This window comes from Oxyura jamaicensis, chromosome 7, assembly GCF_011077185.1.
Source record: "Oxyura jamaicensis isolate SHBP4307 breed ruddy duck chromosome 7, BPBGC_Ojam_1.0, whole genome shotgun sequence".
NCBI classification, from domain to species: Eukaryota; Metazoa; Chordata; class Aves; order Anseriformes; family Anatidae; genus Oxyura; species Oxyura jamaicensis.
In genome coordinates this window covers 32,579,800-32,592,694 of record NC_048899.1, presented here as the reverse complement: position 1 = coordinate 32,592,694, position 12,895 = coordinate 32,579,800, and the positions used below count along the sequence as shown (strand labels likewise).

At 37.2% G+C, this 12,895-nt stretch overlaps 1 protein-coding gene across 2 annotated transcripts in view; it reads right to left on the bottom strand.

Moving 5' to 3' along the window:
* The window catches only part of MGAT5 (alpha-1,6-mannosylglycoprotein 6-beta-N-acetylglucosaminyltransferase), a 116,520-nt gene that overhangs the window by 31,662 nt on the left and 71,963 nt on the right, over positions 1 to 12,895 (bottom strand). For both annotated transcript variants that reach the window (XM_035330822.1, XM_035330823.1), the window contains exons 6-10: positions 12,367 to 12,438; positions 10,834 to 10,995; positions 8,954 to 9,123; positions 7,926 to 8,060; positions 1,770 to 1,903 (exon numbers count right to left, since the gene is read on the bottom strand). In XM_035330822.1, the coding sequence (XP_035186713.1) occupies positions 1,770 to 1,903; positions 7,926 to 8,060; positions 8,954 to 9,123; positions 10,834 to 10,995; positions 12,367 to 12,438 (673 nt within the window). The remainder of the gene's footprint in view (positions 1 to 1,769; positions 1,904 to 7,925; positions 8,061 to 8,953; positions 9,124 to 10,833; positions 10,996 to 12,366; positions 12,439 to 12,895) is intronic.

Below are 12,895 nucleotides of genomic sequence, written 5' to 3'. Positions count from 1 at the left end.
AATCAGAGTTCTCAAAACATAATAGAGTCTGGGGATCTTGGGAAGGTGTCCAGGGTTCCAATTTGGTGTAAAAATTTTACTGATTCATAACATGCACTTTCAGTCATAACCCAATAAAGATGCTGCTGTCTCCGCAGCAGAGGGCAAAATACAAAAATAAACTTGAGATATCCAAACATTCTGATGCTTCAGCACCTAGTACAAGAAGAAACAAAATCCTTGAACAATCTATAGCACTGTAATCACTCATGCTTCAGAATGAGTTTGCTTGCAATCTCTTTAGCACTTTCCCTGCAAAGGCAAAACAGCAGTTGTTTCCAGTATTAAAACCCAGAAATGGTTACCTACTCAAGTTTCTATACAGTCATTCTCTTCCAAAAATTCATTATGAAGTGACGTGCTCCAAACAATAGAATGTAACATTAGTCTGTACTGCTATAGATAACAGAGATCTTCCCCATAGGAAAGATTTACTTTTTTTCTGCTTTTCTTGGAGTGGGATTGAGGAGTAAACACAGCTGTACCACAAGTATTCATGCAAATACTTTCCTCAAGTGCACCGTCACCCTTGGTGCTATCTTGAGCAGGATCTCACAATCAAATTTCCTAATAGCTGGTCTACTTAAATACAGCACAATTGAGCCTTTGGCTCATTTTCCATGTATGACAAACCAAAAAATGTTAGCAAGTCATGTGGACGGAGAACAAGCTCTGCTCGCTGAAGTCCAGGCACTAACTCTGCAACCACTCCCAAGTCCCATTTCCCCGCCACGCCTTCAGTTGCTTGCTTCTACGTAACTGGGAATGGAAAAAACTTGCACAGTAAATGTTAACAGGCAAAATATGCCTCTTCAAAGAATTTTACAAGGCAACTGAATTCAAAAGCATGTCAGCTAGACAGCAGCATGCATACTTCTGCTGCGAGCAGGAAAGTTTAGAAGATGTGATTATAAAGTCTGATTAGAAAAAAGAAAAAAGCGTATGTCCCTGGTCTTGGCCTCAGATAGGAACCACCACCAAACTTCGGAGGTCAGGCTGGTCACTGCCCAGGACTTCCTTATGGACTTGAGCTGAGAAGCTCCTGCAAGTAACAGCATGCACCTTCCTCTTTCCTAAGCCTCACATGTTCTCAAGCTAGCTGGCAGTGGTGAATCTTTTTGTGCTTTTCAGAGATAACAAACCTGAAATATCATGGCATGCAAAAGAATGATCCTTTAATTCTAGAACTGAGTTCCATAAAGTCAAAGGCTAGCACTAGAATAGGTCACTGTAATCATTTAATACAATAAAATTTACAGAGAATTCCTTTTGCTGGGGTGGTGGTAGGGAATATTTAAAGATTCCTCAAAGATTTATAACAATACTGACATCTACTACTTGTTTTTCAATAGCTTTGTACTCTGCTGGGAAAAAAGTGAGAATCAGTTCATCTCAGGATAAATGTTCACAACGTAACAGTAAGTTCAGTGAAAATCTTGAGAAATCCATTCCAAAAATTGAGAGAATTTTTTTTTTGAAGGAAATGCCAGCCACCACTTTCCACAGGTACACTAAGAAAAATGTTCCCCATCATTATTTACATTGCTATTGTGCTTTTTTTCTGTGTATGGAAGTATGGTAGACTATTTGCATAGTCTACACTTATGATTCTGCCCTTTTACATGCATTTTATTAAGCCATGAACTTGTTTTAAATAATACAAAAATTATTCTCAATGACAGCATTCTTTTGTAAAACCCCAACTTCTTTATAAACCCAGGGATACTTACGGAACATCGTATAGAACTGCTGGGGGTTAAGGTTCCACTTTCCCCATGGTGTCTTGTGGCCTTTAGACTGGGCATAATGGGCATGGTTAAACTCTGGTTCAGTTCCAAAGGAATCCAGAACTCTTAGCATACACCTAAAAGAAAAAAAAATAAAGACTTACTGCAGGTACACAAGCTTATGTATATATAAGCATGTGTACATAGTTATAATTAAGATGTGCTTTGTTTGTATTTGCAACTGTGAATGATTTATAAACTGAAGGTACATTTCAATTTCAAAGGCATTACAATCAGGAAGTTGAAGGACATTTCAGACATTCAAACAGAAACCCTGGAGCTTGGTTTTGGTTTCCTTGTTCTCAGAAAATGAATTCATGCTTCAACATCCAAGTATAGCTTATGGGAACACTACTGCGGTCACCTACATTCCTGGGGCTCTGAAGTAGAATTTAGGCAGAAGAAGAGAGGATTCTTCATTTATTTCCTAATGTTCTTACCCACTACTACAAAACCAGTACAACAGCCAAAGGCTACATACCAGGATCAGAGCAGAAAAGTATTTTGTCTTTAGATAACTGTATTTAGTCTCCAGATTCCGACTTTTGGGTCAGTTAGACCTACTGGAGAAGCACTGAAGACCGTTTAATTTGCAGACTTGCAATCAGACGGGCCATTTGTTTGTAAAACTTTTTGTTAGAGACATTTGAAAAAAATAATATAAAAGTCAAATGTCTGCAACAACTGGTCTGCAACTAAGAAAAGCCTTGGCATTGGATTACAAAGGGTCTGGAGAAGAGATTCACACTCAGTTCTTAATTGAAAAGTCCTATTAACTCCTTGAAAAAAAACCAAACCTACTTCAATTACGAGTTGTGTTATTTTAAAAAAGAATCCACAGCACGTGACAGGTGCTGAACCCCCCACCCCCTCGACATAAGATGGTGCATATTCTAGCATACAGGTTCAAGAATTTACAAGGCTGCATTTTGGAAACATAAAATTTTGATATGGCTTGGACAGGAACTTGATTTGTAGTGGCCACACTGACCGTTGGCTCTACTGCAAATGAATTGTTTTATATGGCTCTAAAGCTGCTGACCCTCTGTTCTTCAGCCCTCCGCAAACAAAATCTGATGAAAAGATTGAAAGGCTGTGTAGGGTCATGTGCCACGTTGGGTTGTGATGTAAAGACACGAACTCTTATCATGGCATACTTTGTCACTGAGAAAGAAACACAACCTCACAGGTGGCACAGAACAGAGGCAGCTGGTAAAAGTGCCTATTAAAAATGTCTGTATTTCCCACTCTGCAGAACATTTCCCATGCCTCAATCTCATACACACCCTCATTGGTAAAACATCAAGTTTTTGGCTTTAAACGGTAACAGAACTTAGCTCCAAATACAGTTCAGCATTAAAAAGTGAAAAAATGTAGTCCTCAAACCACACTTACACACTTATATGTCACTCTTCTCACTGAAGTATTCATTAAATTGTGAAAAAGCAAAAAAAAAAAAAAAAAAAAAAAAGCAAACATAACAACATGAAACACCACCTTTATATTTCAGAGTACAAAAGGGGCAAATTTACTTTGTTTTTAAATCTTCATAGAGATCTTTCAAGCAAAAAAGAAAGTCAAAATATACAACACATTGTGATTCACCAAACAACAAAGCTGACAGATCAGTTTCTGTGCAGTGTTTTATGTCAACTGTTCTCAATGAAAATATTTTACAACAGTAGCAATTATCTCTGCATCATACAAAATACTCTAGCAAGACCAAAACAACTTCTGCACTGATGAATCATTGAGTAATAAAAGCCCTCTTTCTTCTTGGCAGGCCTTAAAACAGAATTCTTAGCAAATGTACAGCTTTTGGCCAGGTAGATGAATGCAGGGGAATGAGAAAATGGGTGAAAGCTACTAAAAACCTGCAGCTCTGCTGGAGTCTGTCAAATCATACATGTAAGGAGCACTGCAGTGCATGCAAATGTCTCAATGTGCTTCATTTCCTCTCGTTTTCCTGTATTCAGATGTAAGGTATGTAAGCACCAATTATTTATAGAGATATAGTGTCACTAAGTCCAACTTACACAGGGCCTCTGAAGCAGCAGTACAGGAAACATGATGCAATGGAAAGTAAGTGAAGCAATGAAGCAGGGGACACAAAACCTGTGTTTTTAGTATTAGGGCATGAAGAAAGCCAGAAAGACAGGAGAAGATCACAGCAGAAAGAACTGGTGTGAGACTGATTTGCCTATTCATTGCCACCGTTGGTTGACTCAATAGACGTTAAATTAAAAATGAAACAAACATATCTTCTCTTTAAAATGAGGAACCGAACATTTCCTAATTTTACGAAGCTAACGGAACTACTGAAAACTAGTGATTATATATGTATTTGTAACTCACTGAAGCTGACAATATTTAAAATAAATTATGTCTGAAATCTCTGCCACACCCAAAGGAAAAAAAGCAAGGGGTTCACCACTCCCATAGAACAGAGCGCTGTCCTTTGACACACTAGTGTGACGCCACTGTATATTTTACACTGCCAGAAAGCACTCTTCCCATCTACAAAATATTTCCATAAACCATAGACGAGTTCTTCTAAAATGAGGATTGGTGGGTAGCAAATTGCCCATGGAAGCATTCACATCAATGTTTTCTTTCTTCTGATATATTAGAAGTGACAAATGTTGTGTTTACAAAAAAAAGGGCAAAAGTAACCCAGGATTACCACCATTTTTCAAGTTAGCATTTTTCCATATGTATTGGGCACACGCACAATCTTAACTGGGCTGCCCTGGTGGAAGTATTTATACATATTTATTCAGGTCATTCTCCCACCTGAGGTTATAGTTGTTCTCTCCTTGTACATCCTCTTTTTCTGGGTGAGCAGTGCTGTCCAGCAGCACCCATCACTGTCAGCAGCAAACACCTATGCCAGCAGGCACTGCTAAATGAAGGGCAGACAGACAGCAGACATTTTCCTGGGAGCAAGCTGCTCAAAACCCAAGCGGTTCTGGTGCGGAAGCTCTGTAGGTGCACTGAGCAACATGCCCGCATGCATGCACAGACTCCAGACTGCTTTGGCTCATGCCCAGCCAAGCTCATGTCTGCCTACAGCAAGCTCTGCAGACACACGTATTTTTCAGGCCCCTCACTACTTGAATTCAAAATGTAAAAACTTAGTCAGAAAATGCCCTTCCTAAAACAGATGCATTCTAGAAAACACATAAACAGCAGGAATGTTGCTCATTTTTCAGGATACCTGTCATGTTCATTTGTTTCAAGAATAAAGCCAGTTAGATTTTAGGCATATGGGAATGAGTCATTGCTAGAGAGGCTGTAAGAAATGAAAAAATACCAGATTAATCTGCGCTGTACAGAGGATGCGGGTGATAAGAAAAGCAATGAGCTGCACCCCTCAATCTATATTAAGCCACTAATTTTTATGTTGCTTCATTGCATGTAAACTGCGTTCAAATACCCAAACTTCAGAACTGAAAAATGCAGCTTGTCCAGGCATTCTGCTTGACAATACGGTGCACACAACAAATGGAAGCAGTTTTGATCTGTTCATACTATTCAAGCACAGTTATACCCCAGATGCTACCAGGAGTCACTGGTGCTACAGACCTGAGAAGTACAATGCAGTATGCCAGCTGCTGAGAAGCACTCACCTCTCGCAGCAGGTCATTCTTGTGAGCTACCAGTCCTAGAAAGCCGATTTGAGATTGCCTAAACTTTCCTCGGGGCTCAAGTTCACTTAAAGATTACATACCGCACTCTTATGAAGAGACTGTTCTGAAGGCACAGGCTAATTCTACCTCTCTATTTCAATCCGAAGTGAATAAACACACTTCATTTATATTTGAGCCTGGTCTGCACACAGCAGACTAAGCTGACCAGCACATGTCTGCTGAACTATATGGCGTAAAACACAACTCCTCTTTCAAGAGGAAAGAATCATTCCTGCTGACATGGGATACTAATGAGTGAGGAAGCAAAGTTTGTGAAGAACAAGGCCTACGAGGCAGCTCTCTAGGTGATAATGCTCATTTTTCTGGAATGAATTCAACAAGAATATGTAAATATGGTCTTTTATACCAGGCTTACTCTCTTAACTTAAAAGTATTTTTATTGTGACAAACTTTATGAGGTAACTCGTGATGCTGTAAGATAAAAGGTTGCAACAGAATCGTTTAACAGGAGAAAGCTTGCTTGAAACTATGAATTAATTCTTCTCCTCTGGTAGTCTCTGCCAGACTCCGGACCCTGTTTTCTACACTGACCTTGAAGAACGTTATCGAGTAACTACAGAGATCCCCAACAAATGCAATGAAAACCTGAATTATAAGGAGTGATCCAAACCCCTGAATTTATTTATCGGGTGGGGGGGAAGAAGGCAAATTGAAGGAAGCACAGTACATAAGATATTCCACAAGCTGGCAGAGAGAGGGAGGAAATAATTTATTTTCCAAAACCATGGGGGATAAGCAGGAACATGCAGTTTACAACAAACCAAGCCAAGAAAGATAACTTAAAGAGAAGTTTAATAGTATGAAATACTGTGGCATCTTTTGGAGTCTTCTCTAAGTGACTAGGCAAAAATCTCTCAAGAAAGATAAATACACCTGATCTGCAACGGTACAGACCTGCTGAGGTCTTGTTCAATCCCCAGACACACAGTGCTGGCTGTGGAAGAAAACTAGTGATTTTTTTCTTCTTCAAAAGCATAGCTAAAAAACATCTCCTACTACCCAACATATGGATTTACAGTGAAATTTAATTCTTCTCTCCTTAAACAAAAAAAGTCAGTCATTACTACAAATTAGGAATCAATGAAAAACAGATTGGCAGCTTAAGTTTTAATGATTCATGAAACAAGCAAGAAAATTTGAAGAGCTGATCTAATAAACTCAATGTCATGGTGTATTTCCACCATCTTTGCTACAGAATATGCCAAATAGAAATTTAAAAAGCTTCTTCCCTTTTGGTTCTAATTTCCTAAGCATGGTTTTCTATCCCAACCACAATTCCGTATGTGATCACCTAATGACAATTACATCTGGCAGACAGACAGCCAACTCTAACTCAGTGGAAAATGGGATTAGCTTTATTAGCAGGCTCCTAAAAACCAGAGTATCTGTTTACTCCTCTACTTTAAAAAGGAGATTAAGAGTAATCTAATATGCAATGTTAATCACAGTACTTTTATTTAAATTTATGCTGAAAAGATGCAATGTTCTAGCAAATCCTGAAGTAGAAAAAAAAATCACAATTCTTCTGCCTTCAGAGAACCTTTCCATTTCTTTCCTCAGCTAGGATTTACTGAACTTTACGGATCATGAAACACAGCTAATTTGATTAGGTCTAGAAAAATCCAAGTCAGTAATTTAGACTTGGTTTTATTTCATGCTGATATATATCAATGCAACATGTGTGAGGCTTGCTCATTTAAAGATATTGACAAAAAGAAATCTGGTTTTAAAACCGCAGACAATAAGAAGGCCATTCCAAGTAATTTCTTGTGACAACCATCTTCCATCCCTAATGGAAAAATGCTTATAGATTACAGAAGCAACAGCAACTGCAATTACCAGCAGGTTTATTCTTTAGACCTACTCGCGACGACAATTCTGTCCCCAGCATCTTTAGGGATGGGACAGAAAATATGACATTGTTAAACAATAAAATTTAAATAGATAAATCCCCACAGCCATCAATCCAGTATGGAGACAAACACAGACAAGCAAAACATGCTTGTTCTGCTCCAACTAAACAGCAAAATTCAATAATCTTTCAGCCCACCTATTAATTTACAAATAGATGTAAAGAACAAAACTTGTGAGAGGGGATAAAGAGAAGAAAAAGACAAAGATGACAACTCAGCAATATAATTCATTAAAATTAAAAATGTTTCAATCTACAACAAGTATTCCATCCATGCTTGGGGAGGGCCTTACATTTGTTATGCAACAAAGAGGTAACAGCCCCTTTATTCCTAAGAGTGAAGGACAACAGAGAACTATATTTTTACTTTTAAATAAATTCCAATTAATGTTAATGTACCCACTTTAGTATTTTGACATGTTATTCAATAAAAGCTCTAACAAAGCAGTTAAGAGGTCAAATAAGTATTATACTTACTGGTAATGTACCCACGATGGACCAAGGGTTTTCTTAAACTGAGTGAGTCCCACAATATCAATGTAAATGAGTTCTACAACTTTATCTCCCTGGGTAGGACAGCCAGATCTGTTACCTACAACCTTCTTCATAATCCTAAATGGAAAAAGAAGGGTCATGGAAAAGTATTACTTTCAGATCTACCTTGAAATTCATGCTATAATATTAGTTATACCAATAATTCACCTTTTCACAAAAGCCTTAGTTTTATCTCTTCCAAATCAGTAACCATGTAAAAACATTCAAATGCTAAAGATCCTCAGCATTTATTAAAGAGCTGCATATGCATGAGATAATTTTACTAAAAAATCCTATCCACTTAAAAAATAATAATAACGTGGTCCGAACGTTGAAAAATAGTGTTTTGAAATGATGGGAAATAATTTCTTCTATTGGCAGCTTGATGGTACAAGAGCTCTCTACAAAATGATGCTGTCATGTTATAAAAAAAAGAGAGCTACAGAAAAGGTGTATGTTCCCAACCTTAAAATAGCTGTATTATGCCTAATGCTGAACGCCTCATGCAAAGCAAGACAAAGATGACTGAGGCAGCAATGTGACCTAACATAAGCAATTAACTACATCAAAAGTAATCTGTTTAAAGGATTTAAACCTCTATTTTAAAATCAGATACTGAATGAAGAATAGTAGAAACTGAAGAAGAGGACACAGAATTAGGATAATCTGTAAAACTTCTTACTGCAGGTGGTTAAAGCACCTGGAATGTTAAAGAATAAGCTGCTTAGTCTGAATTTAACAACATTCATTTATGAAGTCTCAGGAGCCTGAAGCTACAATGAAAACACATTATCCTTTTATAGCACATATTTAGCTCATGAAAATAATCTTATTGTCTGTTTAGTGAATTATCACTTTCATTTTATGCTTCAAGAAATTATACACTTTGTTAATAGGAGCTTCAAGAGTTTACAATTTCCGATTTTATTTTTTTTGTATTCCAGTTTCAAAATTGAAAGTAATCTCCTTACTCCTTGAGCTCTGCCAGAGAAGCTGAAATCCTGATGTCATGGCCCAGTAAGTAGAGAGATGTAATTAAATCACTCCACTGGACTAATTCACCAAGTGGGCCGCCACTAAATGCATTCTCAGCAATCTTGAATCCAGATTCTTTCGTCAAAAGCCCCAGATGAACAAGAATCTGGAAAGAAAATTGTATGTTAGTTACCGGCATTAAACATGCAACTAGCATTCTTCACAGCATTCTCTCTCTCAAATTCCAACTACGGACACACACAAAAACCCAACCAAACAAGGAAGCCCAAACAAACAAAACCAACAATCAACAACAAAAAAAACTCTAACACCTCCACCCTAATTGGTGACCCTGTAAATAATTTAATTCTGTAATAAATCTCTAGAACAGTAAATGTAAGAATGTTACCATATTCTTTTGCACTGTGATAAGGCAACAGATCAGTAACAAAACCCCTAAATGTGATTCACCAAACGACATGTAATTCTGCACAGAAACTTGTGGTTCACATTAATTTCTTTTGATTGAATAACCACTTATATTCTCAAGTAGGATATACTTGCTTATGCAGCAGGACAGTTCAGTTCAGGAAGGGTATGATCTTTTGGACGAGCCATTAAGAACTTGGAAAGATTGCGTAAGAATGACAGGGTGCTTTATCAACCTCTTTTCTGCACTGCCTCTGGAGGAGAGTTTTCACTGAAGTTCCTTGAAATCCTTGCTTGCCTTTCTAATGAAGCACAGAAGCTGAGTTCCAAACACTTCACTACATATCTGGACTGCTCTTTGAGTGTTGCTACATATAGTGCCAAGCATAAAACCCCCAAACACCAAAAACCTTATCCTTCACTCTTTAAAAAAGAAGCAACATTCATAAAAACATCTTGTTCTAATCTCTGCTCCCAGAAGAGAACTGGACACATTAAAATGAAATCACCATATGTTTGCAGAGCAACATTAAAGGACTTTTAAAAGCAAAGAATCTAGAGCATTCCATCAAAACTGACTGTACAGGGCAGTGCTGCTGCTGTTTATTTTTGACTTCATATATTCTCGATGTTATAGTTCTTTAATAAAACAGGCTGCGTTGCTGCTTGAAAGAAAAGCATTGCTCCTTGACCAGAGAGTGAGCCTCCACAAAGAGTGCTGTATGTGACAAACGTGAGAGCCACAGTATGGAGCCCAGGTCTCCTGGAGCGACTGAGAATCGCAAGCAAGGAGCTGAGCCGCTGACAGGCGGCATTCAGAGGGGGTAGGAACACAACTGTGACGGTCACTGAGGACTGGCTTCAGTAAACACGAGGCAGGAAGGGAAACCTTTGTGTTTAAGAGTTTCAGTTTTATCTTAACTGGTTGAGGTAATTAAAAAAAATAATAATTCAAATTAAACAGAATTTTTGATTTCAAGAGTCCCACAGACTTTAAACTGGACTCGCTACAAGTCAAAAGAGATCCAAACAAAAGTTGTGATCAACTTCAAGTCTACTCCAACCCAAACCAGAAGGACGCCATGTAAGATTTTAATTGTGGACAAAAGAGAGATGCAACTGTTGTTTTCTACAGCTATGTAAAACATTCCAGTGTAATCAGTTGGTGGTGAATTTACAGTTCGTTTCTTTAGAACTTTCTGTGTATCTTCTCTGTTATCCAAAATTAAAGATGTTAGAAAACTTATTCAAAGACTGACTTACAGGATGTATAAAAACTACGTGTAAAGCAAAAACCCATTTTACAAATAATTTCAAACAATTAAATACTCCTTGAAAAGACACAAATGTACAAACGTGAGCCTTTTACACTAATTTGGTATTTCTGCTCCAAAGTTATTTGTGGAAAATAAAGCAAGCGGCAAGAGTAAAAAATGTTTTAACTTACCTTCTTTCGTTTTCTCTTCTCCAAATTTTGTTTTTCTGCAAGTGATTTAATTGCTTCAATCCAGGTATCAGCCATTCGTCTGATGCGTAACATCATCCACCTGAATTCCTCATGCCTTGACATCATTTTGTAGAGAGGATCAAAGTTGATACGAATTTCAGCCTTCATTAAAACAAACAAAAAAAACATGTTATTGTTCAAATTGTGTACCTTCCAGAAGTGATGAAACCACCCAAATGTGAATTGTTCTTTACATTACTTGTTATAAAAAGGAAAAACAGAAAAAAGATGATGTTTCTTATACTAAAGTCAAGATTTTACTTTACAGTTACCTTGAAAGAAGTTATAGTGAGGTGGGGATTGGGTTCCTCTCCCATGCACCAAGCAGTAAGATGAGGGGAAATGGCATCAAGTTGCGCCAGGGGAGATTTAGGTTGGATATTAGGGGAAATTTCTATATTGAAAGGGTTGGGTGGCATTGGAATAGGCTGCCCAGAGAAGTGCTTGAGTCACCTTCCCTGGAGGTCTCCAAGCAATGTGTAGACGTAGAACTTAGTAGCATGGTTTAGACGTAGACTCTAGTACTAGGTTAAAGCCTGGGCTATATGATCTTAGAGGTCTTTTCCAACCTGAATGATTCTATGATTTTAGTTCAAGCATTTAAGATCTCTTTATTTAAATAGACATTTCTAAGCCATATAAATTACTGTTATTTTTATTAGAAGTACTTCTTAGCACCAGAGCATGTTTGCAATGTTTCACATTGTATTTATTTCAGCAGTAGAAGATTTAGTTTTGTTCTTGTGTTTACAAAATGAGGCTAAAGTATCTCTAGGACACGATATAAATTCAGAAAATTACACTGAGGATTCAGATGTCATCATGAATCTTCAAGGTACAAGGAAGTCTCTTATAATAAAATTAAGGCAGAAACATTGCTACAATGTTCCTTTAAAAATAAATATTCATTTTAAAGCCAGACTGATGCAAAACAATTGGTTTTACGAAGCATGACATTCTACACCAAAATTCTATAGGCGATGTTCAGCCCAATAATTATCTTAAAATACCTAAGTGCTACATAATTAGGTTGTAACAGTTTGAAAACTCTACTGCATACTGAGTTATTTCTAAAGGAAAAAAATGAAAATGTTACAAAACTGAAATGTATATAGGCCTCTTCTGTTGCAGTATTGTTTTATATAAAGCCCAGATTTATGGGATAATAAAAATAGATAGTTTCACATATGGTCACTTATGGATTTGCAAATTTTCTCAGTATCTGTGTACAATGTTACATAAACTAAAACACTTCAATGATTTTAATGGAAATCTGCCACCAAGACTGCAGTATGACTGGAGAAAGTATGTGATGAGCTATGTATACACAGTCAAGGATACTGCCCTTCAGTTTTGAGGAGCTGAGGAATAACAATAGTAAATTCTAGCCTTACTAGCACTTATGTGGCACAGGCTTCCAGGGTCTTTTCAGTGAACAATTACTGAACACTCATGTTTTAATGTTTTTCTTACCACTGTTTTTTGATCGGTTTCTTCATTAGGATTTTTTGCTCTCCAAGGTAAACGAGGACACCAATTTTCAACCTGTAAAACAATCAGATTAAAACAAATCATTCTACTTTACTTTCAGCTGCTCTACCAAACTGACTGCCTTTATATTGCACTTTCCTATGGTTTGAATAAGACATCAGCTGATTAGTAAGTCACTGCAAGGCAAAACCTGCCTTCTAAGAAAAGCTTAAGAAGACTTTTTGCAATTCAATTCTACTTTAGCCTTGCAATTTTGCAACTAAAAGTAGCATTTAGATATTCATTCATGATAATGAATACATGACAGAAAACCCTTTCAAGTCAGAGGTCAGCTGCTATATACTTTTTCTCTGAGCAGTTCCTAAGTATTTCCAAAAAGCACTGAGTTTTCTATGCTTGTAGACCTTACAAAATATATATTCTATATATATACACATTTCCCATCTGCCTAGGATATCTCTATAAAAAGGCTGAGAAAAAACAAGAATCAAAAACCAAGGACCAGAGTTCT